This window comes from Echinops telfairi, unplaced genomic scaffold (genome assembly GCF_000313985.2).
Source record: "Echinops telfairi isolate 266 unplaced genomic scaffold, ASM31398v2 ScPeMD7_7469;HRSCAF=8507_0, whole genome shotgun sequence".
In the NCBI taxonomy this organism is placed as follows: Eukaryota; Metazoa; Chordata; class Mammalia; order Afrosoricida; family Tenrecidae; genus Echinops; species Echinops telfairi.
The window spans coordinates 88,363,564-88,387,694 of NW_022111372.1; the positions used below are offsets into that span (position 1 = coordinate 88,363,564).

General features: G+C 46.2%; 1 protein-coding gene across 1 annotated transcript in view; it reads right to left on the reverse strand.

The window, feature by feature from the left end:
* Positions 1–2,078: 2,078 nt before the first annotated feature.
* Positions 2,079–24,131, reverse strand: part of SH3RF2 (SH3 domain containing ring finger 2) — a 151,790-nt gene continuing 129,737 nt past the window's right edge. Inside the window, exons 9-11 of the mRNA XM_004696695.2 lie at positions 23,490–23,848; positions 20,779–21,086; positions 2,079–2,839 (exon numbers count right to left, since the gene is read on the reverse strand). Coding sequence (XP_004696752.1) covers positions 20,811–21,086; positions 23,490–23,848 — 635 coding nt within the window. The 3' untranslated portion in view covers positions 2,079–2,839; positions 20,779–20,810. The remainder of the gene's footprint in view (positions 2,840–20,778; positions 21,087–23,489; positions 23,849–24,131) is intronic.

Genomic DNA, 24,131 nt, shown 5'->3' on the forward strand with positions numbered 1-24,131 from the left:
TCACTAGAAAATTCCTTATGGTTTATCAAGATGCAACGAGTGGAACAGATTCTGCTAACTACATTAGGATCAACAATACCAACATACATGCAACAGATATTTCAAAGTAATCCATACACATCATTATAAATTACAAAGCCAGAAACACAAACAAACAAAACACAAAACCCTTCAACCCTTTTGATTTTACAGTGGAATATACGAAGGAAATAAGTTGCTGGCCTGGAACTCTAGTCATATGAAACAAAGATATGAAAGGCTTGGAAGTTCTTAAAGATCCATTGCCCGATGTAATCCTTTTTTTAATAGGTTTATATATTTTATATCTATACACTAGTCCATAATGACTTACACATATATTTTTCTCCATTGTTCACATACATATGAACTCTTTTTGGTCTATTGAAAACACCGAATGTACCAATACAAGGAGAGTCACAAGTGTTTATAGCTTTTCAGCTTCTCCTTCCGTGAGGAATGCATTCTCCTCCCCTACTATCTTCTCCTGCCTTTCTTGTCCCTTAAACAGTACCCTTTCCTTCCAGACCCAACAGGTAGAAGCAACAACTTCCATAGGTGAAGCACCACCCATCACAGTAAGCAGCCTACTGTGGGGTACACTTCTGGGCTAGTCTCTTCCAATCACTCGAATTCCTCCCAGCCATCTCCTGCTCTTTACCTTAACCTGCTTGACATTTTTTGATCCATGACCACTTGGATTCTCTGTGCCGGAACTGGCAGGTGAGAGAGAGAGAGAGAGAGAGACAGACAGACAGACAGACAGACAGACAGACAGACTTTGGGAAATATGGTGCTTTTACTAAGCTGCTGGGCTTGATAACTCTCATTTGGTTGGTTTATTGCCTAAGCAGATTCAAAGGAAGGGGAAATAAATCACCATGAACCCTCCACGACAAGCCATGGAAAGTTTCCAGGGACTTACAGAATGGTGGCTTCTTGTTGCTCTGATCATGAGAAGGGGAAGTCAATGTAAAAAGAGGGAAGCGTTGAGAGGGAGGGTCTTGGAGATAGCAGTGTGACCCAATGGTTTCTGGTGACTAAAAGTTGATGTTATTTCCGGCCTCGTTTATACGATTTGCCTTTGTATGAGCAGCTTGTCTATACTTCACCTACTTCACCGTCTATAGAAGTCCGACTCCCTCCAACGTGAGCATTCTATGACTGACTCCACCCCAGAAAATGAAATCTTGACAACCTGCTTATAGGTGGGCTGGAAGGCCTTATGGTAGAAAGAGGTTGCGTCCAGTACATGAAGGAAGCATCTCTCTACTCACTGCTGCTGTGGCTAACCAGAGCCAGCCCCACTCGTCAGAGGAAACAGAGCCAACACCTCGTCAGAGTAGTCTAGAGTAGAGGGATGCCTGACGGTTGGCAGCACCCCCCCCTGGCCACGTGTGCAAAGCGATGGCAACATCAAGTCAGCCTTTTTTTGTGGGAGAACCATGCTGCTTGCTGCCTTTTCCACCCCTTGGCACAGGAAGCCCATACTCGGGGGTTTCTTGCTGCTTATCACCACCTTCCCTGGTGGCTAACCAAGAGAAGAGTGTGGTTAAGAAGTCAAGGTGATTCAGCCCATGAAAGGATGGGTGCCAGTTTGAGTCCTGCATATGACAGGTTCCCTAGAGAAGAAAGCAGCATTGTAACCACAGAATGCAACCCTTGCTACGTTCCAGGGCTTGGCACATGTCTTTCTCTGTTACCAACTGGATTGGATGAAAGGCGGAAGAGGTTTTGGGGCACAATTATGACCCTGAATATTAAAACCACCCACATGTCTGTGGAAGCGGCATTCCTGGCACAGTGCTTGATAATCAGGGTAGCCTGTGCTTTGGAAAATGAAATCCGCACTGATGTCTTAAGTTAGGGAAGAAAATGATAATGTAGGGCTCAGAAAGTTTTGGGGTATTTGTGAATTTCACTTATCTGTGCAATGTTTTTTTCAGGATGGCACGGATAATAATCAAAATTGTAATGTAGATGATGGGTTTATAGATATTCAGTATCTTCTAACAGCATGCTTTTTTAGATGACTTATTTCTGAACAAAACAGGCTTCGCTGTTAGACCTGCTTTTTATTTCTCTAGGTTTGAAACAGCCTCTCTGTAAGGGTTGTAGTCTGTGGTTTCTTTCCTATAACATCAGAGATGCTTCTTGTCCGAGATTCTTTAGGTACCAAGTCCTATTTCCTGGGTCAGTGTTTTCTAAGCACAGGAACCTCCTGGATCAGAAGGTGTCAGGGGAAGCAGAGGATCGAACTAGAATGGAAACACCTAAGCAGGTGGTGGGGGGATGTCAGATGTTAGGTAAGGGGCTAGGGTTGGGGGGAAGGTAAGGGGAGATCAGGAAGAAGCACTGGCCTCTCCAGCTAGACCATGAGAGAAGATTATTATGCTATTTCCTGCACTGCACTAAGTCTGAGCAGGAGAGCCAACCCAGACATAGAGCTGGAGGGCACTTGATGTCCAGTGTAGGTACCAAGAGAAATTAGCAAGATAAAGTCTGGCCTTGACAACAGAAATGAACTACAGGAGGGATGGGAATCTGGTTTAACTTGTGACAGCACACCACAGGAGTCTCACTTGCTTTTCTCTACCTTGGCTCATTCATGCTGTGGGTGAAGGCAGGCAGACTCTCTGCTCTTATTACCATCTTATGTTGGAGGCCAGCCAGTTGGTGTTCCCGAAGCATCCCTGATGTCCAGGGACCATCACATGGTCCACGAATTCTCCATTGAACAGTTTCCATCTAAACAGGTATCTCTTGTCTCTCGGATCCCAGTTGTTGCTAGCTCCTCCTAGGAAGATCACCAAGGCGGGGTCTGTGAAGGTGAAAAAGATTTCAGAATCTATCCTGTATGAATGCAACCTGGGAAGAACTGCAGTTCTTTGAAAATGGCCAGCCTCGCGGGCAGGACTACCCCACAAGGGATGCTGCGTCCTGTGTTCATCATATTAGGAGGCACGTCATACCCACGTCCCCCTTACTGGTGATGCTAATTTAGCGCACTTGGTGGAAGTTGTTCTCCACTGTAGAGTTACTATTTTTCTCTTTGCAATGAATAAGTACCTTGTGGGGAGATATTCTAAGATGCTTCAAGCTTTCACCTAGTAGTTTTCACGATTTATTCTTCCTTGAACCAATTATGATGCCAAATGGCATTTTCGAATTCCGTAATTCCTTCTACCTTTAGTCCTTGGAATATTACTGTAAAGAAGAGCTTTTCTTTCGCTTCAACTTATTTATTTACATCAGCACAAACTCAGGGATGCTGTGTTAGGCCAGGTTGACTAGAGAAACAAATTCAGTGAAACTCATATATGTGTAAGAAAGAGCTTTATACCAAGAAGCTTTATATATCAGGAAAACATCCCAGCCCAGTCCAACTCAAGTCCCTAAGTCCAATACTAGTCTATAAGGCCCTATTCAGACTCATGAAGTCACATGCAATAATGCAGGATGCGGGAAGCTCACAGGCCGGTGGATGCAATGCGGTGTGGATCCAATGGCAGTGGCTCTGGTGGGTTTCAGAGTGACTCACCAGCAGGAAGATGAAGACGGAGATTGAGGGGGAGGTTCCCAGGAGCCTCTTTACAAGAAGGCCACACCCATAAGCAGGCACCATCTGGCTGTGACCTGATTGACAGGCTAGACTCCACCCCCTATACGTTTATATCTCTCAGGTTGACATGAAATTCTGTAATTACCAGAGATGCTATAGGTTATCATCCACTACTTCCCAAAATGAATAATCTTAATCTAACGACAAAAAATACCAGACAAGTTTCTGTTGAGATTTATTACGGCCTGTGCTGTTTAAAATGGCAAGATTATGAAAAAGAATCTTGAAACTAAAGGGATATGACAATGTGGTCCTGTCCTGGCTTGGATCCTAGATTAAAACTTTTATTTTTCCTCTGAAGGGCAGTCATGTGGCAAATGGAAAACTTTGAATAAGGTCTGTAGACTAGTTAGGTAGCTGCTGTTGTTAGGTGCTGTTGAGGTGGTGCCCATTCAAGAGACCCTGTGTACAACAGAACAAAAATTGTCCAGTCCCGAGTCACCCCACAACTGTTCTTATGCTTGAGTCCGGTGCGGCCACCACTGTGTCTCTCCATCTTGTCAAGGGTCTTCCTCTTTTTCAATGCTCCTCTACTTTCCCAAGCAAGATGTCCTTCTCCAGCGACTGGTCTCTCCTGACATGTCCAAAAATGGTGAGGAAGTCTCGCCATTTTTGTCTCTAAGGAGCATGTTGGCTGTACTTCTTCCAAGACAGGTTTGGTTGTTCTTTTGGCAGTCCCTGGTACTTTCAATATTCTTCAATGGCACTATAATTCAAATGCATTGATTCTTCCTTGTTTTCCCCTATCAAAATGGGTCTGGCACAGATTAGTCCTCAAAGTAACTTGATTTTCAACATTTCAAGAGAGATTTTGTGCAGCAGATTTACCCGATGCAAAGTATCATTTGACCTCTTGACTGCTGCATCCATGAACATTGGTTGTGGATTTAAGCAAGATGAAATCCTTGACAGCGTCAGGCTTTTCTCTGTTTATCATGATGTTATCTATTAGTCCACTTATGCAGAGTGTGGTTTTCTTAGCTTATAGGATTAGAAAAATCCAAAACAAAGTCATTGAGTCACTTTCAATTTATAGAGACCCTCTAGGACGGAGTAGAACTATTTCCAAAGAGGCAAAACTCTCCTGATTTTGGGAACGGCCCTGTAGTTGTCAAAGTGTATATCTTCATTTTTGGGAAATAACACTGAAATATTTAGGAATGAGGGAGCATTTGATATTCAACTTAGCCTCAAATGGTTCATAAAAATGATATATTTTTGTATTTGATTATTTCTATACTACAAATTGTGATAATATAGTGATTACATATGATATTAATAAAATAAAATTACATATTTATGTAACAAGACAGAAAGGATCAAAACAAATAGTGAAACATTAATACTTGAGACATCTAGCTTAAGGGCACATAGAGATTTTAGTACACTTTTTGCAACTATTCTGTAAGTCTAAAAAGATGTCCTATATTAAAAAGTTAAAATCTGAGAGCTCCCTGAATTCCTTTGAGGTCCCAAGTGTTTTTATTTTGATGGCCAAACTCATTCTGCATCATTTTCACCAACACATATATAACCAACATTCTTCCCTCTTTATCCAACCTGTAACAGTTGTCCCTTCCTTGAGCCCCCAAATGCTCTAATGTAAAGTACAACCAAACACTCTGGCTGTCTCCAGTCCAGTCGAGGGCAGGTGGTTTGAGTGATTAAAACAAGAACCAGTTATGGCTTTGTTGCCTGCGCTTGGCTCTCGGCCCTTTTAAGTACCAATAACATCCAAACCAACCATGCTGAAGGAGGAGAGAAGAAAGCCAAAGACAAACCAACCATGCTGCAGGAGGAGAGAAGAAAGCCAAAGAGATGCTGAGAAGGGGGTTCAGAAAAAAATGTGAAAGACTTGCCTTTTCAAAGGCCCAGCTTCAGAGCTTGTTCAAAAACACGTTTCCATGTTTCCATGAAAATCTAATCAAACTGAAATCAGCAGGAGAGGGGGGTTTCCATCTCTTGTTTGTTTTTTTCAGTTAGAGCTTATCTCTTTTCCACCTAGGGATTCAGGCTGACTTAACAGGCAGGTTTCCTATTTGGAGAAAATTCGAGGATGATCACAGACTCCTCCTTTGGGATGGGTAGGGAGTGGAATGGGATAGTCGGAGCTTGTAGCTGGTTTGTGGAAGACACCCAATTTTGGGAGTCCTACGCAAACCCCCAGGAGCCCTGATGGTGTAGTGGGTTACATGTTGGGCTGGTAACCGCAAGGTCAGCAGTGTGGATCCACTAGATTCTCCAAGGGAGAATGCTTAGACAGTCTGCTCCTGTAGAGATTGCCAACCTCGGAAACTTTAAGGAGTAGTTTTCCTGTTTTATGCAGTCCACATGAGTCCGAATTGGCTCAATGGTAATGGGTGGGTGGAACTCTGATACGTGTATATGCTAAGGTAGTAGCCCTAGCTTGCAACCCATCAGGCAACCACATTTAGGCAACCACGCCTGGGCTCTTTGGACCTACAAATGCAATTCAGTAGATGTGTTCCTTGGCACAGGAATATGAGCTATTGGGCTTCCAAGTCGCTGCTGTACATCCAGCAGGAGCAGGCATGAATTCAACGTCTGTGACTTCTAACATGTATCTACTAACATGCATTCACCACTTGAATAAGAAACCCAAGATTTGAAGTTATGTCGTCTTTGATGTTATGCAGGCCTTTCATCTCTCTATGCACAATTTTTAGCCTTTGACGGAGAAAATGCCCATTTTAGGCATATGCTGCCTCTCTTCACTGTGCCTAGGTTGGGGCTAGTGCCGATGCTGGGTCTGCACCTTGGAGAGGGGTCAACATGTTCATATTCCAGTGGGCCAGAGGTGGCCCACTGATTAGATAGGTAGATTGAGACGGGCATCAGCAGCTGGGAGAATGTCCCTTTGAGACGGGAGGCAAGGCTATTTGAGATTACTTCACATAGATCCCAAGGGAGTGATTGGTTGTTCTTTTACCTACATTTTCTGTGATGTGGCATTTCTGAGAGTGAGTGCAGGGGCATGGAAGTAATAAGGAAAAAACTGTCAAGGAAAGACTGGCTGCCACATTAATCTGACCTTCTACATTGTGCTAAATGATGTAGAAAGAACTTTAACTCTAAGATCCACTGACATTTTAATAGGCACCCCAAAATCCCATCACAGGTAGGAGGTGTGAATTTCCTGTGAATGGCATTGTGCAGCTCTGGGTAACAGCACTTATTAGTGCCACGTGTCCAGTCCAGGGGTTTTAGGATTAGGCAAGTAGTCATTCTTTGTTTACTGAGCTCTCGGAAGGTAAGTCTATTTGAAGTAGGAAAGCTTGATGTCTGTGGGACGACTTTTGCATCCCATTTTAAATGAGGTTGCAAGTGGTTAGCATAAGCTGGAGCCAGGCTGCCTGGGTTTATTTCCAAGCTGAGGAGTCCTGGTAGAGTAGTGAGTATGTATTGGGCTGCAATCCACATGGTCGGCAGTTCAAAACCAGCAGCAGCTTCTTGGGAGAAAGACTGGGCTTTCTACTCCTGTAAACAGTTGCAGTCTTGAAAATCCACAGGGGGTAACTATGAGTCAGCATGAACTCGATGGCAGTGAGTTTGAGTTATTTCCAAGTTCCACCAATTTCTGGCTGTGTGCCCCGGGGGATAGTTTAAACCAGTGAACTGTGAGAGTCAGTCTCTGTCAGCGACGAGAGGCCTGGAAGACATATAAGGTCTTAATGACCTCTCCTGAATTATGTTACCTAATCCCTTCCACTGGTCATGTGTGGATGATTCATTCCCACCTCACCCCACCTGATCTGTTCCATCAGTTATGTGAAGGACAGCTAGAGATTCAGATGACCCATTCCAAATTGCCTGACATTATTTGCTCCAGATAACCTATTGGCTAACACTACTTGAAAGGACAGCAAGGTGACTGCCATATATGGTATTGAGGTGCAGAAACTGAGGATCATGAGACCATCAGGCTGGAATAGGACCAATTGAGATGCAAGAATATGGACCAATGGGAAAGCAGGGTAGGGAGGTGTGGTGAGCCAACGGGGTACTGCTACCTGACCACTACAAAATCCAGTACCACACTCTTAGACACTGTCAGCTTCTGCAAATCATGAGGCGACCTGCTTCGTGACTGAAGTATACTTTGCTTATTAAATCTTTGCTGCACTTATTTTCTTGTCTTAACATCTTGATTGTGTGTCTGTCTCTGCTGTGGTGGCAACACCACTCAGAAGAAACTTGCTAGCCTTTCTCCAGGGAGAAAAGCCAGGTGACACCGACTTTGCACACATAACGGTCTTGCTCGAAGGAGAGCTCATAAGAGTCCACAGTCCTGCCATGCTAGTGTCGGGGAACAGAAGCAAAGGAAAGGGAAATAATTTGCCTCTCTGCTCACTCCGGTTGGCATCTCCCATAAGTACATCCTCCTTAGGAAGGTCCCTCTGGGCAGGGAAAAGTGGATTCCTCTGTTCTCGAATTGCTCATTTCACACCTAGTTATTTTATGCTTTAAATGTTTGGTAAATGAATAAATGTCACTACTTGGAAAACAAACCATGTAGTTCCTTGACAGGTTGTGAGTGCCCCTGCTCCTGTGGCCACGCTTAGCCTTTGAATCTCAGTTCAGACACTACCTTCTCTGGCCACTCTACCTGAAGCAGCTTACACCCCTCAGTCGTTCTCTGTCCCATCTCTGTTGCCTTGTCCAGTTGTCTTGGAGAAATTCCACTCCTGCTGAATTGTTCACCATTTTCCTCTTTTCAGAAGGCAGGGATCTTGTCTGTGTTGCTACAGGCGTATCTCAGTTGAATGGATAACACCTGCCCCACCGTAGGCGCTCCATCTCTATTTGTTGACTGAAGACGAGGGAATGCATGCATGCGGTCAGTGGATTTACACCAGGAAGACAATGTCCTATGCCTTTAAATGGAGCTAGAATGAGAAGTCCTTTGGCCTGGAGCAGTGTCCAGTCCAGCAGGGGTTCAACTAATCAGCACATGCATTTTCTGAATTACAAAATGTGCCAGGGACATTTAATTTCTGTTAATTGGCAGCAAAGAGGAGGGATTGTTATTGAAATCACCAGCCAGCTGGAAGCATGTTCGTGTCAGACCTATTTGCAAATCAGAATGGGCATTTCATAAACCTTGTCAACCTTTTGAAACTGCAAATTCCCAGAGGGGCAAAAACAGTGTGCCCACTGGCTGCTTTTGCAGGCCCTGACAGCCATGAACCTAAAGCCGTCTGGCAGCTGGTGGGGAGGTAAAGTGGGAGGAATAGCAGAAAAGAAGAGCTGGGTGCGTGTTATGGCATCACATGAGTTGTTAAAATGCTTGTTAAACTGCCTCACCCTTATCTGACAGGCAGAGAGAACACAGGAGCTGACCTTTCTGGTCACAGTTTCCTCACTGTGATCTGAGACAAGTGACTTTCTCTCTGAGCCTCAGTTGCCTGATCTGGAGACAGGGGACAACAGTACTTAACTTGTGGGATGGCTAAGAGGATTAAGTAAGACAGTGCATGCCAATAATAATAAAAAATAAATAATAATAATGATAGTTAATATTACAGAGCCTTTTCGATCTGCTGGGCATGTGCTAATCACTTTATGTACAGGATCTCATTTAATTCTCAGTGAACCACACAAGGGAAGCACAATTGATTCCCGCTCATAGCCACCCTATGAACCAGAGAACCAAACAGTATTGGGTCTTGTGACCTCCTTATAAGCATACCTACATTTCAGCCCATTCCTACAGCCACTATGTCAGAGGGTCTTCACAGGGGTTAACATGGTAAATAGCCTTTGGTGACACAGCTAGGAAATGTGGAGTCAGGATTTGAGCCCAGGTCCTTTGAATCCAGGGTGCTCTTTGTTTCCTGTAACTAATTGCCCTTGTAAGCGAACAGCTCAGTGACAGTCTTTAGTATGTATCCAGATGTGTGGCAGGAGTATGATTCTGGTCTTATATTTAGCATTTTTGTGTTCACCCTTCTAAGCCTTTGTAATGGCTGAAGATTCTGGCAATAGCCATCACTCCTGAGTCTCACTCTGTGCCTGGGCTCCTGGACTACCTGGGTCTCTTAACCCTCCCTACCATCTTATGAAGCGTCCATTATGGTATGCACTTCTCGAATGAATGAAAAACATCAAGGTTAGTCAACTTGAGTCAAGGTCAGACAGCCAACAAGTGGTGAGGCCAGGACATGGGACTCTCAAGCCTGCACAATTCCCATATCACATTTCTCCATTGTGCTCATCTTCCAAAAGCTGCTTCTCATTGGAGCGCTTCCTGACGACCAAAATACCACTTCAATGGTTGCTTTTCTCTCTTACTCTGTACAGAGAGATATTACTTTATTGTTCTTTGTTTTTGGCCTCCACGTGCTTTGTTTTTGCCTCTTGTTTATCTGCCAATCTATCAGTTTGAAGGAACTACGGCGGCACAGTGGTTAAGCTCTTGCCTTCTAACTGAAAGACTGTCAGTCTGAACTGACATCCAGGCTCTGCTGAAGAAAGGCTTGACAATCTCTCCCGCAAAGATTAAAGCCTGGAAAATCCCAGTCAGTATGGAATCGGGCTGGTCTATGCGGTCCCCTGGAGTTGCTATGAGTCAGAATTGACTCGATGGTCCCGAAGAAGAACACCATCCATCTGTTGCTCAATGCACCCCACACCAGGCTCAAAGCTGTATAAACACAGTCTCTTTAAAGGTACATCTTGGAGGTAGAGCATTTGGCTGCAGAATCTCTTTTAATCTTGCTGAGAATCCATTTTGCAAATAATGAAAAACAAATGGAGGCCTAGGGAGGTGTAGTATGAAAAGCCCTGGTGGTGCTGTGGGTTAGGCATTGGGCTGCTAACTGCAAGGTCAGAGGTTCAAACCCACTAGCTGCTCAGCAGGAGAAAGATGAGGCTTTCTGCTCCCATAAAGATTTATGGTCTCGGAAACCTTAGAGAGGGTCACTGTGAGTTGGAATCCATTCAGTGGCAGTGGGTTTGGGTTTAGGAAGGAGATACACAACTAGTAAGGAACAAAATTGGGAAAAAAATAAAAAGGTGATTTGGCTCCAAAACATATCATCCCAGCTCTTATGTTGCCTCTCCATACCTTATAAGGTTTGAGCAGATTGGGAACACGGATGATATAGCTACCCCCATCTGGTCTTCTTTTGGAGGTCCCAATAATGAAGAATGTCTGAGCTCCCAAATTTGCCAAAAATCTAAAAACAACTTAAGCTTAAAAAAGAACTCAGCTTATAAATAGAAGGTGCAGAATGGAATATTTGGAGCTGTGGTTGTTATCTAAAATTAGCCTCCCCTTCAAAATAGTACCACCCTTCTGACTGTTCTGTTCCCTGTCATGGAAGCCTGGTGCTATCTTTCTTTCTTTAGCACTTTTGAGGGCTCTTAACATATCTTAACACAATCCATACATTCCTCCAGCGTGTCAAGCACATTTGCACATATACCACCATCATCATTTTCAAAGAATTCTCTTCCCACTTGAGTCCCTAATATCAGCTCCCCATATCTTCCCCACCCTCCCTCATGAACCCTTGATAAGTTATAGATTACTATTTTCACATCTTACATCGTCCTCCGTTGCCCCTCACCTACTTTTCCATTATTCGTCCCCCTGGGAGGGGTTCTAGATGGATCCTTGTGATCGGTTCCCCATTTTTCGCCACCCTCCCATACTCCTACTCATTCTTCCTCTAGCCCTCTAGCCAAGACTGATGTCCTCTTCAAGCAGTGCAGTGCTCCTGATTTCTCCTTGACAGAGAAGTGAAACATCTCCCTGGGAAACTTCAGGGAGGAACCGAGGAGCAGGAAACTAGGTATAATCCTTGGAAGGCTATATTGACTTGAATTTCTCTTTGGTTCCCCCCAAGCCATTTTAGCTGCCCCCTGATAATTAGATGCCGGCCTGTGCTTTTTGCTTGTATGTGAGGTTCCCTGGAGTGAAAATAATGCCCACAATCCTCTTAGATGGCCAGAGAGCTGTTATTTTCATGGGAAGGATGCTAGGAGGGCTCTTGGCCTCCAGGACACCATGTGAGCTACAGCAATCAAGTCCTGACATTGCAAATGACCATCATCAGGTCACTTGGTCACACCAGCAAGATTCCCACAGCACTCACTGAGGACGCACAAGGCAGCCTTTGCAAAGGCCTTTTGCCTTTCTCTCCCTGTGTTTGGCTGCTTTCCCTTTAGTCTGGACCAGGCTGTAGCTCTTGTCCACCCAGCAGTGACCCTATTTGCATAATGAGCTTGCATCTGTGGGTGAGTGCCTGACCCCAAAGCAATTGCCTTTGAACTTTGGATAAACACAAGCATGGAAGCTGTCTGTTCTCTGAGCCCTCTTGTTCCCACAGAGAAGATGAAAGTTGGGGTCATTTAGGAAATAGTATCGCCCTTCTTCTGAGACTCTGCTCTGTGTCATTTAGAGTGAGGACAGGCAAAACCAGAACTAATCGCAGGAAGAGAGGGGGATCTGGGGAATGCCAAATGATGACTGAGTTCGATGTCCATGATCCGGAACCATGCTGCAAACTGCAGCTCTTTGTCAAGTTGCTTGCCTCTGTCAGGTCACCCTTGCAGCTGGGCTAGATTTGTGTTTTGAATCTCTCTGTGCAGAACACACTTAGTTGTCTACTTTCCACTCCCACTGCTTAGACAATAAGACCTTAGCCTGCAGTTTTCCCCTGGATAGCCTTTCATGCTCTGAGTGAATGTTAATTCCATCTCCACCCCCATCCTCGGATCTCACCCTCATGTAGTGAGCTTTCTGACCCCAATCATGTGCATTTGTGCACATTTGCCATTGAAGGCAGAGCTGGCACCTTCACAATACTCTTTGGATCTAGAGTTCGGGATCTCGTCCATTTGACCCTCCGAGCCTTAATTCCAATCTCTGAAATGGGAGAAAAGCAGGAGCTCCCAGTAGAGTTGGGGAGAATTCGATGACACAATGTGGGTGAAGCGCTTGGCACACAGTCACTGCTGCAATGAACGGGGACCATCTTAGTCGGAGGACAGTTTGAAACACGTTTTTTCTATTCCCCCTCCATCTGAAAGGAATCGTGTGACCTCTGACAAGGAACGGACGCATTTGCAGGCTCAGTTTTCTCGTGTGCAGTGTGGGGCCTGCACATCCCACACGGTTCTGAGCAGAGTTCGGAACCAGCAATAAGATCTGTTTTGGTCTCAGATTCAGAGGCATTTCTGTAGGTTTACCAACCTGAGAGCCAGGCAAGGCCCATCCAGGACCTGTTTGCCCATTCAGAAGCAGCAAGGACTCCCAAAACAGCTCTATTTGGAAGCAGTCTTATAAAAGTCCCTTGAACCAGAACCCCTCTAAGCAAACATGCTGGTGCATTAAAGTCTCAATTCCCAGCAGCTACAAATCACAGCCTGAGGGTGCCAGTGACAGATACCAGCTGGGAGCGCACACATCCAGGCACGTTATCATTGGCCTCGGGTCACACTTTTTGCTTTGACTAGTGTTGCCATGAGTCAAAACCGACTCCCTAGCAACTAGCAACATGTTTACACAGAACCTGCATGGGCTGTACCAAGAATTCCACAGAGCACAAAATTTCGAGAGAATAATTAGCACTGTATTCAAGATGTGAGGGGTGCAGAGGTGGGGGGAAAATGGAATGGGATTGGGAGAGGCAAACAGTGAATTTCAATGCTATTCATAATACTGATTATCGCGATATAGATATATGCTTACTTGTTTTACAATTTTATATAGCTCTATACATGTTGTTCTTGTTAGCTGCCACCGAGGCAGCTGATCCGCAGCGACCATATGCACAACCGAAGGAAACACTTACAATAGTTCCTATGCGTGAGCCCACTGTTGCCACCACGGTGTCAATCCATTTCGTGGTGGGCCGCCTTCTCTTTTGCTCCCCTCTACTTTATCAGACATATGTCCTTCTCCAGGAACTGGTCTCTCCTGACAACGAGTTCCAACAGGAAGGTCCTTCAACAAGTGCATGGAAAAATTGCATTATCGTTGTATCTCATTTTCCCACAAACTCTTTGAAACCTCTTTGTCTATGTCATAGGATGAAACCTTTAATCATTCAGAGGAGAGAAAGGCAGAAAGCCACCCCAACTCCCTAAAACATTAAAAACGCACAACACCCGGGGAGGGCCATGGTATTGTCTTATCTACCTGGTGAGCCACTGTGTCCCCCTTGCCTGGCATAGTGCCTCTCTACAGTGCCTCTCTACAGTGGGTGGTAGATAACTGCTGTTGGGTGAATGGATGGGCGGACGAATCCATAACACTCTTTCACCCCACCACCCCACGCCCAGCCCCTTTTGAATCTCAGGTATGCCTTGGATCCTCTCATTCTATTTGTGAATATGTTCCTGGGACATCTTGTTTCACTCCGACCACGGACATTATACGATGCCCTGGCGAACAGACAGCTTGTTCTTTTCACATTTTTTAAAAAACAAAATGTGTTCACACAACCTGCTGCAGAGATTGTTTGAGATAGTGCCTGCTTGGTCCTGCCTGCCGAACACATTCCCTAAATACCTGCCTTCCAGGATCACCTGAGAGGCTGTAGCAAGCGCTAACATTGTCTTCTAGCTGAAGGGAGAGTCGGTAGCCTTTCCGCTCTGGATGGAAGTGAGAGATGCGGCAGCGGCAGCCGATGGCCCGGCACTTGGTGCCAACTGGAGAGACTTGGCGGCACTTTGCAATCCTGCCGGCCACCGATGTGCACCACCCAGGAAGGGAGTGCAAAGGCTGTGTGTCTGACCTGGGTGGTCAGAGGTAGATGAGAGGACGAGAATGGATGCCCGCTCACCTTGTTCAAACAAAGGACTTCCATGCCTGCCAAATGAATGCCAAAGGAGCTGGGAAGCCAAAGGGCATTGCTCGTGCCAATGAAGGTGTTAGCTGACAAGGGTAGTCTAGTGAATAAGGAACTGCTCTTCCTCGCAGCCAGTTCCTGCCCTCGGCCAATGACCTGGTGAATGAAGATGACCAGCATGGAGGATTGGGGAAGTGCCTGGCTTGAGAGCAGCGTGCTCTCATGTGAGTGCTCTCTCCAACAGTGTAGCAGTCAAGACATTCCGCAGCCTAGGCACTAGCCAATGGTAATGAAGAAGGGCTCTATGGCTGGAGGTCTCCGTTGAGCTTTGCCCTAACCTTTAGCAGCTGCCTGGTGCAGTGTCTGAGAGTAGGGAGAGCTCTTGAGGAGCTCAGAGCACCCAGCAGTCCCTCTCAGTAGAGGCATATTTCAGTATTTTAACCCCTGTTGAATGGCATCTCTCCTGTATGGTCTAAGGGGGTGGACTAGACTCTCATACTTCATATGCATCAGAGTCGCCTGAGGAACTTGTTGGGAACACAGAGGCCCATTCTCCTCCTCATAATGACTAAATAGGCTATCCTGGGCCAAGGCTGGGCTCACCACACCCATGAAGCCCGAGCGTCCTTCATCAGCTGATTTCTAAGGACCCTTCCAGTTCTAATGTTCGAGGCACTTATGGTGCCTTTGAGAGATGGAGTGCAGCCACCAGCCGCCAGGGGGGATGGGCCTCATTCAAGGGTAGGCCTGTGCGTGAGTGAAGCAGGCCAACAGGACATGCTCCTTGAACTGAGCTGGCCAGGACCCAGGCCCACAGGGTTGCTGTTGCCCTGGAGTGCAGGCCCGGTGTGGACAGTCCTGAGTTTTCAGAAGCTGGAAGTCAGTGGGTTTTATGAGTCAGTCTTGCATCTCACCGAGACACAGGAAGGGATGGTACTGTCTGTGGGACTAGAGGTGCCTAAGAAGACAGACCTGGGATTTACTTCTGAAAGGTCACACGTGAGAACACCTCGGAACAGTGGATCTCCACACACACGAGGTTACCACGAGCCCAAATCTGTTTGATGGCAACTAACAACAACAGCAACAACAACAAGAACAACAACAACACCAAGGGATTGATGAGGGCTAGAGGTGCACTTCCTCCTAAGAGAAGAGACAGAGAAGCTCAGAGTGAGGCGCTCAATGCTGCTTAAGGAGGCCATTCCCTCCCCCAGGGTCTGCAGATTCTGTCCTCAGCCAGGGGGAAGGAGGTGCTATTGCTGACCCGCACTTCCCAGTTTCCCCCATGCAGGTGCTAGTCCCCTCCACACCCCCATCTCACTCAAGACTCACCACCTGCACCTTTGTGAGCCCTGAGATACCAAAGTGTCATTACAGAGCAGAGGGACACTCTTCCTAGGGACTGCCCGATTCTTAGCTGAAGGCACAGAGTCCCACAGGGTGGGAATTTAGTCTTCAGACTTGTGGTGATGGTGCTCTGATGGGGATCCTCGTAACATTTCACAAAGGAGTGGACTGTCTATTTACTCCCAGTATAAGAGAAGTTGGCTTCATTGCTGTTATTTAAATTCCAACTTCCCAAAGGAGCCTTGGTGGGGCAATGGGGTAAGCACTGGGCTGCTAACCAAAAGATTGGTGCTTCAACCCCGCCAGTTGCTCCATAGGAGAAATATGAGGCTGTCTGCTACTGTGACGATATGGCAGGGAGGAAATAGGGAATGAATAACATTGAGTACAAGAAAATATTCTAAAATTATTGTGGTGATGATCATATGACTCTTCTTAATATGATTGTATGATTTGTGAATTATAAGCCAATAAAACTGGTAGAGAAAAAGATCTGTAGTCTTAGAGCACTTCTCTGTCATACAGGGTGAAGACTGACTGGATGGTAATGGGCTTGGTTAGGGTTTCGCTCAAGTTCCCTTGTTTAAACTCCCACCTCCTAGCTTGAAACATTCTTTTTTCTTCCACTCCATTTATATGTTTAACTCTTACTTGGCCTTTGGGACCCTGCTTAGACCACGTTATGACCTCCAACACTAGACAGACAGTCTACATTTGATATGCACAGCCCTGGGCATGCTCTGGTTCAGCACCTCTCATCTGGAATGACAACTGCCTGTTTGCTTAAAGACATTCCTGTCTGACCTTTGTGAAGTGTTTCCTCTGTGCCTCTATAAACTGCTTTGTAAGCCCACATGGAAGAAGCACAACAGCATGTGTGACCACGAGCTGTCGAAGGGATCAGGTATCAGCATCCAAGAACAAAAAATCATATCATTGTAAAGGTGGGTGAGTGCAGTGTGAAGACCCATCGATGGGCAACTGAACACCCCCTTACTGAGGGGTTGTGGGGAGGAGACGACCCAATCAGGGTGCAGGGGAGCAACGATGAAACATATAACTTTCCTCTAGTTCTTTAATGTTTCTCCACCCCCCACCCCCCACTATCAGGATCCCAATTCTACCTTACAAATCTGGCTGGACCGGAGGATGTACATTGGTACAGATAGCAACTGGAAACACAGGGAATCTAGGACAGATGACTCCTTCAGGACCAGTGGTGAGAGGGGTGATGCCTGGAGGGTGAAGGGAATGTGGGGTAGAAAGGGGGAACCAATTACAAGAATCTAAGTATTGCCTCCTCCCTGGGGGATGGACAGCAGAGAAGAGGGCAAAGGGAAACATTGGACAGGGTAACTTATGACAAAACTATAATAATTTATGATCTATGAAGGGTTCATGGGGCAGGGGGGAGTGGGGAGGGAGGAGGAAAATGAGCAACTAATTTAGGGGCTAGAGTGGGAGGCAAATGTTTTGAGAATGATGAGGGCAACAAATGTGCATATATGCTTGACACAATGGATGTATGTATGGATTGTGATGAGAATTGTACGATCAAACAGGAAAATAATTAAAAAAACCCAAAACTGCTTTGTAGTATCACCTGACTTAGTCCTCACTCTATTACAATGAGGCTGACACCATATCAGTCCTATTGAAGTGAATGGGGCTCAGAGAGGTTAAGTCATTTGCCGCATGCCACGTGGCTGGAGGGGGTATCATGCCACGGGGCTGGAGGGGGTAAGGGTTGTTAGGAACTTCCTCCGTGTTAAGGCAGAGCCTGCGTTTCTAGCCATTACACCATGCGGCCTCCCAGCAATCTGAAGGCAGCTTGACGAAGTCAAGGGTGGTTTCTGAGTTATACTGCACAGTCCGAGATGGACTTAAAAATCGGATCGATTGGGCCTAAACCCTGGCTCTGCCACTGTTTGTGGTGAAGCTTTTCAGCCTGCGTTTTCTTGTTACTATAATGAGGACAGTGATAAGGGGGCTTGGAAAGTTCATGGAATAATCCATTATTGTTTAACCCCATCTCCATGAACTTTTGGAAGTCCCCTCATACATGCTTTGTAAAATTAAAATTGAACTCTCACTGCCATCGAGTCAACTGGTGTGGATTCAATATCACCCTGATTGTAGTGCCTCCCAAAACGCAGTGCCATCAAGTCCATGCTGACTCAGAGTTACCCTGTAGGATGGAGCAGAACCGCCCCTATGAACTCGTTATGGGAGTAGAAAGCCCACTCTTTCCCCCACAGGGTTGCTGGTGGTTTCAAACTGCTGACCTTGTGGTTAGCAGTCCAATGCACAACCACTATGCCAAATGCTCAATACATGTTGACTAAACACAGAAAATGACACACTGCTCCTCTCAAGCTCTCCTAAGACTAGAGAGATGAGTTTGGTTTGGGAAAGAAGGAGTCTGATGCTGGGCATGGGGGACTGGACTGAGTGGAGTCAGGTAGCAAGCGGTTGGTCTTTTCTAAAAGAAGCTCCCTTAGAGACAATCAACCAGGGAAAGGCAATTTCCCTTGATTAGGAAGACATGAACCATGTCTCCATTGTACCCAATTGTCCTGCTAATCAACCCCAAGAATGAAAAAAATCCCAAATCCTTTAGTACTGAGACATAGATTAAATATTTGGTTGGCTGGTATTGCCCCATATCTGCTATTCTAGGTAGAGTGAGATTGCTAAACTCATCAAGATTTCTCTTTTGGAACAAGAGGAAGTGTAGGTATGTATATTTTGACAAATGACATCATGATTTTTCCTTGTGATTTGATCTCATTTTCCCATATGGAGTTTCCCATTTAGCTCAATGAGTCATGGAGACGGGCATGCTGAGTGTGTGATCGAGACGTGGGTCAAGGTGACAAAGCAGCAGCAGAACAACACACTTCCCTGTTGGCTCTACCAGCTACAACGTTGTGATGCATATGCAGTATAGCTTGGCAGGATTATGGTTTTATTTTTGTTCTATCTGAGTCTGGAAACGTCTGGGCAATTTGTTTCAGATCTGTGTGGGTCAGTATGTAAAAGATATATGCTATTAATCCCAGGATCCTCCAGAACTTCCCAGGAGAAGGTGATTTTACTTTATAGACCAACTTTTATTTTTTAATGGCCTTAGCAGCAAGTGCACCTATGCATTAAAGGGCCCACATTGATGAGTATGCAATAAATGTTAAATGACAACAATTAAGTTTAATGAGAATTGATGGGTTTTCTTACAGCATGGCCCCAGGACACTTTCTCCCCTTTGATGACTATACTCTGCCTGGCTGGCTCTGTCTACTTCAGTGCCATCTTAGTGGGTTCATTTCGTTTTGCCCACTTCTCCATTGTGTGCTCTATGTCCTTCCTTCCCCAATAAGAATCACCTTTCCTCTCCAACATTCTTTGCCCACTCTCTTTTCTAGCAGCTTCCCTCTAGAAGGTACCCTCATCCCTGCCTTGGGCCACTGTGTTCTTACTGACATTGCTACCGTATCCTGCAAGCTGGTGAAACAATGAATCTTCCCCCAAAGAGAAGAAAGACTGAGTTCTTATCTCCCCTAAACAGTTACAGTCTTGGAAACCCACAGGGGGTTGCTGTGAGTCAGCATTGACTCAATGGCAGTGAGTTACAGAGAAGAAAAAGAAACCAGAGAAACGAGAACAATACCAATGATATATGTCTAAAATTATATGCCACACAAGCTTGTTCTCCAGCATGCTGTGTGTTTTCTTGGGGAATTCAGACTACAAAATCAGGACAAGTTCATTGTCTATCCCACCATACAGAAAGAGTTATCGTGGTTCAGTGGATAAGGGGTTCTCTGCTACCTGAAAGGTTTATAGCTTGAAGCATCAGCAACTCCGTGGGAGAAAGAGGTGGCAGCCTACTTCTAAAGATTAACGGCCTACAGGACAGTTTTCCTGTCTTATGGGGTTGCTATGAGTTGGAATGACTCAATGGCAGTGCGTTTGGTTTGGGTTAGTAGCCTTATCCATCGTGTCGGATTATATGCTGATTGAGAGATGAAAGGATGGTACTCTCTTGATATTGGGTAGTCAGCTTTTTCTCTGACCTTGCTGGGCACACACACAGGAATCTGGCTTCTCTTTGGTTTAAGAGGGTGTGTAGGGGTCACTCTGGGTCAGAAATGACCCAATGGCAGTGGGTTTAGTTTGGCTTGAATTTTTAGAATGTTCAAAGTATCCATTTCACATGCACCACCCCCATACAACCAAACCAAACCAAACCAAACCAAACCAAACCAAACCAAACCAAACCAAACCAAACCAAACCAAACTCTCCCAAACAAAATCCAGTGCCATCAAGTCGATTCTGACTAGCAGTGATTCTGTAAATTAGGGTAGAACTGTCCCACATGGAAGCAGATTGCCACATCTTTGTGCTGTGGAGCAGTTGATGGATTTGAACCGTCAGCCTTTGTTATCTGCCAAGCATTCTAACCATGGTGTCACCAGGGTTCCTTGACACCCCTTCACCACTCACCCTGGCACAACAAAGGTTCTCCCTTTGTAGGTGGTGTTATGAATGGGGGAAAAACCATGGTGGCTACTAGCGCCGTGTATTCAGTCCCAAGAAAATGACAGAAGCTGTCTTAATGCTTGTGGGGACTATGGTGATGAGGTCAACAAAGCAATGCCAATGTTCCAACCATGTAACACCCATGGCAACTTTTAGGACACAGACATTCTACCTAGAATTCCGGAATTAAGAAGTCACACAGCCCATCCTGGGAAACCGGTGGGCAGGACACTGTCTCGCTCCTGGATCTGAGTCGGGGGCACTGCTATGTGGCATCATTATGTCTGGAAGGCCTGTTCAGGCTCGGATACCAGCTCCCACTTCTTTTGGAGGGGCGCAGGGACAGGCAGAACAAGGTCCCATGCTCAAGACCCCAAAGAAAAGCCGAGCACCCACAGTGGAGGCAGACTGTCTTTAAAAGCAATCACCTCTTTCAGGTCTAGGAATAGCCACCGGAGCTTCATTTGCTGGGAAACGCGGTCTGCGTGGTGGAGGCGGCAGGCACTGGCGTCATGACTTTGCCCAAAGCTGACTTTCTCCGGATGTCTGTCTGCTGTCCGGACTGGCAACCGCTTCGGTGGGCGAATAGGATGGTCATCTCTGGGCCGAAGAAGGTTGCTTCTGGCTGGGACCCTTTGGGGGTGGCTGGCTGGTCAGGCTTTCCATAGGTAGGATGGGAGGTGTGATGTTTGGTGGGAGGAGGGCTATAATTCTGAAATCTCACGGTTTTCACTTGCTGTAAGAGAAAAGCAAAGGGGCGGATGAAGTAGGAGATGTGAGCTGTGAGAACTTCCGTCTGAGACTTGGTTCCTGCTGACTTTCCACTCGTGCCCTGAAATGAAATTCGTTTGTATTATTTCAAGAAATAGTTAAATGCTCAAAAGAGTGGCTTCTATGCATCCCACAGTAAGTAGGGTGCTGTGGATCCAAGAGTAAATAAAGCTGTCCTGACAGACACTTCTAGCAAGTGCTATAATGGAGAATGTATAACATGTATGAAGTCAGCTCAAGTTGGACTGTAGGGCAGTCAGAGAAAGCCTCCCAGAGGTAGAGCTGTTTAAATGGCCATGATTATTAAACTGAAAAAGGATTAGGAATTATCTAGGATAAGTGGGGTAGGCAACCACGTGTGGCAGGGGCTCGAGGTGAGCAGATATTATCCCTTCCAGAAACTAATAGAAATTCACTTCTCCTCTATCCTCCATGCAGACCGTCAAGGGCCTGTTTGTCTTGAGGCCTTCTCTAATGACTTCCCTGAGAACTTTCCACCGTGGCCTTCTAAGCCCTCAGAAGCAGAGTCTGCAAACTGTGCACCTGCTGACTGAATTTAGCCTGGAGAGTGTTGAAGAGTGTTTCATAAAAATTGAATTAAAAATCAGGATTTAATATACCTCTTTAATAAAATGAAAGCTCCGGCAGTCCTGGGCTATGCCCCATGATGTCAACCATGGGCTGAATCTGAGAGCATTTCTCCTTTCTGTGAGAGGCATGGTGTCCCGTTTGTTCTAAGCTTCCACCTCTTCCTCCTCTTCTCCCAGCCTGTGATTTATCTGCCTGGCACTTCCCATTATGTCCTCTGGTTCGCAGGGCTTAATACAGTGTATCGCCATACTGCTTCAGATGCCTCCTGCCCCATAGAATGGAACCCTCGTGTACCTCTTTGGACATTTAAGTTGATACATAGCTAACACATGTGGGACCCTTTCAGAGTGGCTGGTCCCTTACATATATACTTAAGTTATATATGTGTAAATGTAATATATATGTAAGTTATACACATATATGCAAGTTATATATGTGTAAACTTAAATGTTACTGTGGTGAAACATGTAACAAAGTATCTCCATTGCCTGTCAGCCCTCGGGCAGAGGTCTGGACATTCACAAAGCACTTATAGTTTAAGGGCTCTCTCTAGTAATATAAGATAATGGAGACTTGACATTGACAGTTGAGGCTTGGAAAACAGAATTATTTGAATACTATACTTCAGAATAAGAATTCCCACCATTCACATGACTCAACACTTTCCTCCCCTCACCACCCAGATGCCTTTCCCTACACGCTTACAACAGCATGAAGAGCGTACATGTTTGCGTCAGATCTGAATTCGACCTCATTCATGTATGTTTATCTGAGTGGCCGTGGGTAACGGACTTAAGCACTCTATGCCTCCATGTCCTCTCAGAAAAGGAGGGTGCGAATCCTGACATCTGCTTCAAGGGCTGTTTTCGGGAAGAAATGCGAGGGGCCATGGGTAGTGCTCAGCACGCTGCCTGCAGGTCCTCCCTAGCCAGTAAACATCGAACCAACAGGAAGAAAGCATATTCTCTGTCCACTGTGGGCGAGTAGGTGGCGGTGGTGTGCCAGGAGGAGGTAACGGTGGAGCGGGGGTCATGGTGGTGATGTTCAATGACCTGAAGAAAAGGATGAGCCCCACCTAGTTTGTTAATGCCCCTTCACAGCATTTCTCTTGCTTCAAGCACATCATGGAGAACATAAGTTTGCTTATTTTTACAAAATAACGTGCCTTCTGGTCCAAAAGAACTCCTGGACTAGAAGAATTCAAGAAGGCCATGGCTCTGAAATCTACCATAACCTCAGCACCGCTCCTTAGAGCCATTTCACTTAGTGTTACAGCTTTGATAAGTTCCTGAAATCCCCCCGTGTCTCAGTTGTGTGTGTGTGTGTGTGTGTGTGTGTTCAATACACTGGGTGTGTGAAGCCCCGTGTGAGCACTTTACACAGTTGATCTCATTAACTCTCCAATTGCAAGTACTATATGCCTATGAGGTATTAAATAACCTTATGCCCATTTTTAGAAGAAAAAAAAAAGCTATGAAAAGATGAAATGTTTGGGGCAAAGCCGACCAGCTAGCAAGCAGCAGAGTTGAAATTCATACCATGGCACGTGTGACGCCCAATGCATGTTCTTAAACCACCTCTGGGTCTGGAGAGAAATGTGCATTTTATCTATCAAATGCACCCAGTAACCCCCGAGGGAGGGTGCGTGTGGTGTGAGGATTCGCGCTGCCACAGGGCTGCACGTTTGGGTTCTGTGCCACGAACACCGTGGGGAACCGCCCAAATACACCGTCGAGGGTCTGAAAAATCAGCGTCCCTAATGTCACCGCACTCCTACCTTTTCTGAGCCATTTCTGGAGTTTTCTGGCTTCACGAGGATTGAAGGTGGCGCCGACGCGGGTGGTTTGGGTGGGGGCTCGCTCTTGACCCGGGCCTCCTTGCCTTCCATGATCAGGGAGCTGGCGGCCGAGTGGGCCCTGGTGTCGTTGCCCCTGCTCATGCACACGGGGGCAGGCTCCCCGGTGGGCGCAGCCGTGGGCCCCAGCTCCACCACCATGGCAGAGGGTGCGGACGGGACCCCTGGCGGCTGGTAGAACTGGAACTGCTGCGGCCGCACGACCATGGTAGGGCTGCGTCGGAGGGAGCCCACCACCAGTGTGGGGATGCCCGACTGACTGGACCTCTGCAGGGAGCCATCTGAGGGAGGGAGGAGAGGAGCTATCAGTCACCCGCTGTGCGGCCCGATAGCCCGGAATAGTTCAAGTGCTGTCTCAATATGACCGCCTCACATTCTCTCGGGTCTTTCCGAGGTGACCTGAGCTGTTTTTAGTGCTGTTTGCTGATGCTGGCAGCAAACGACTGGCAAGCTGAGTGCTGGGGATGTGGTGGGTGTCAGAAGGTAAGCAGAACGTAAATGACTTCCATTTCCTGCTCTCTTTCTCTCTCTCTCTCTCACACACACACACACACACACACACAC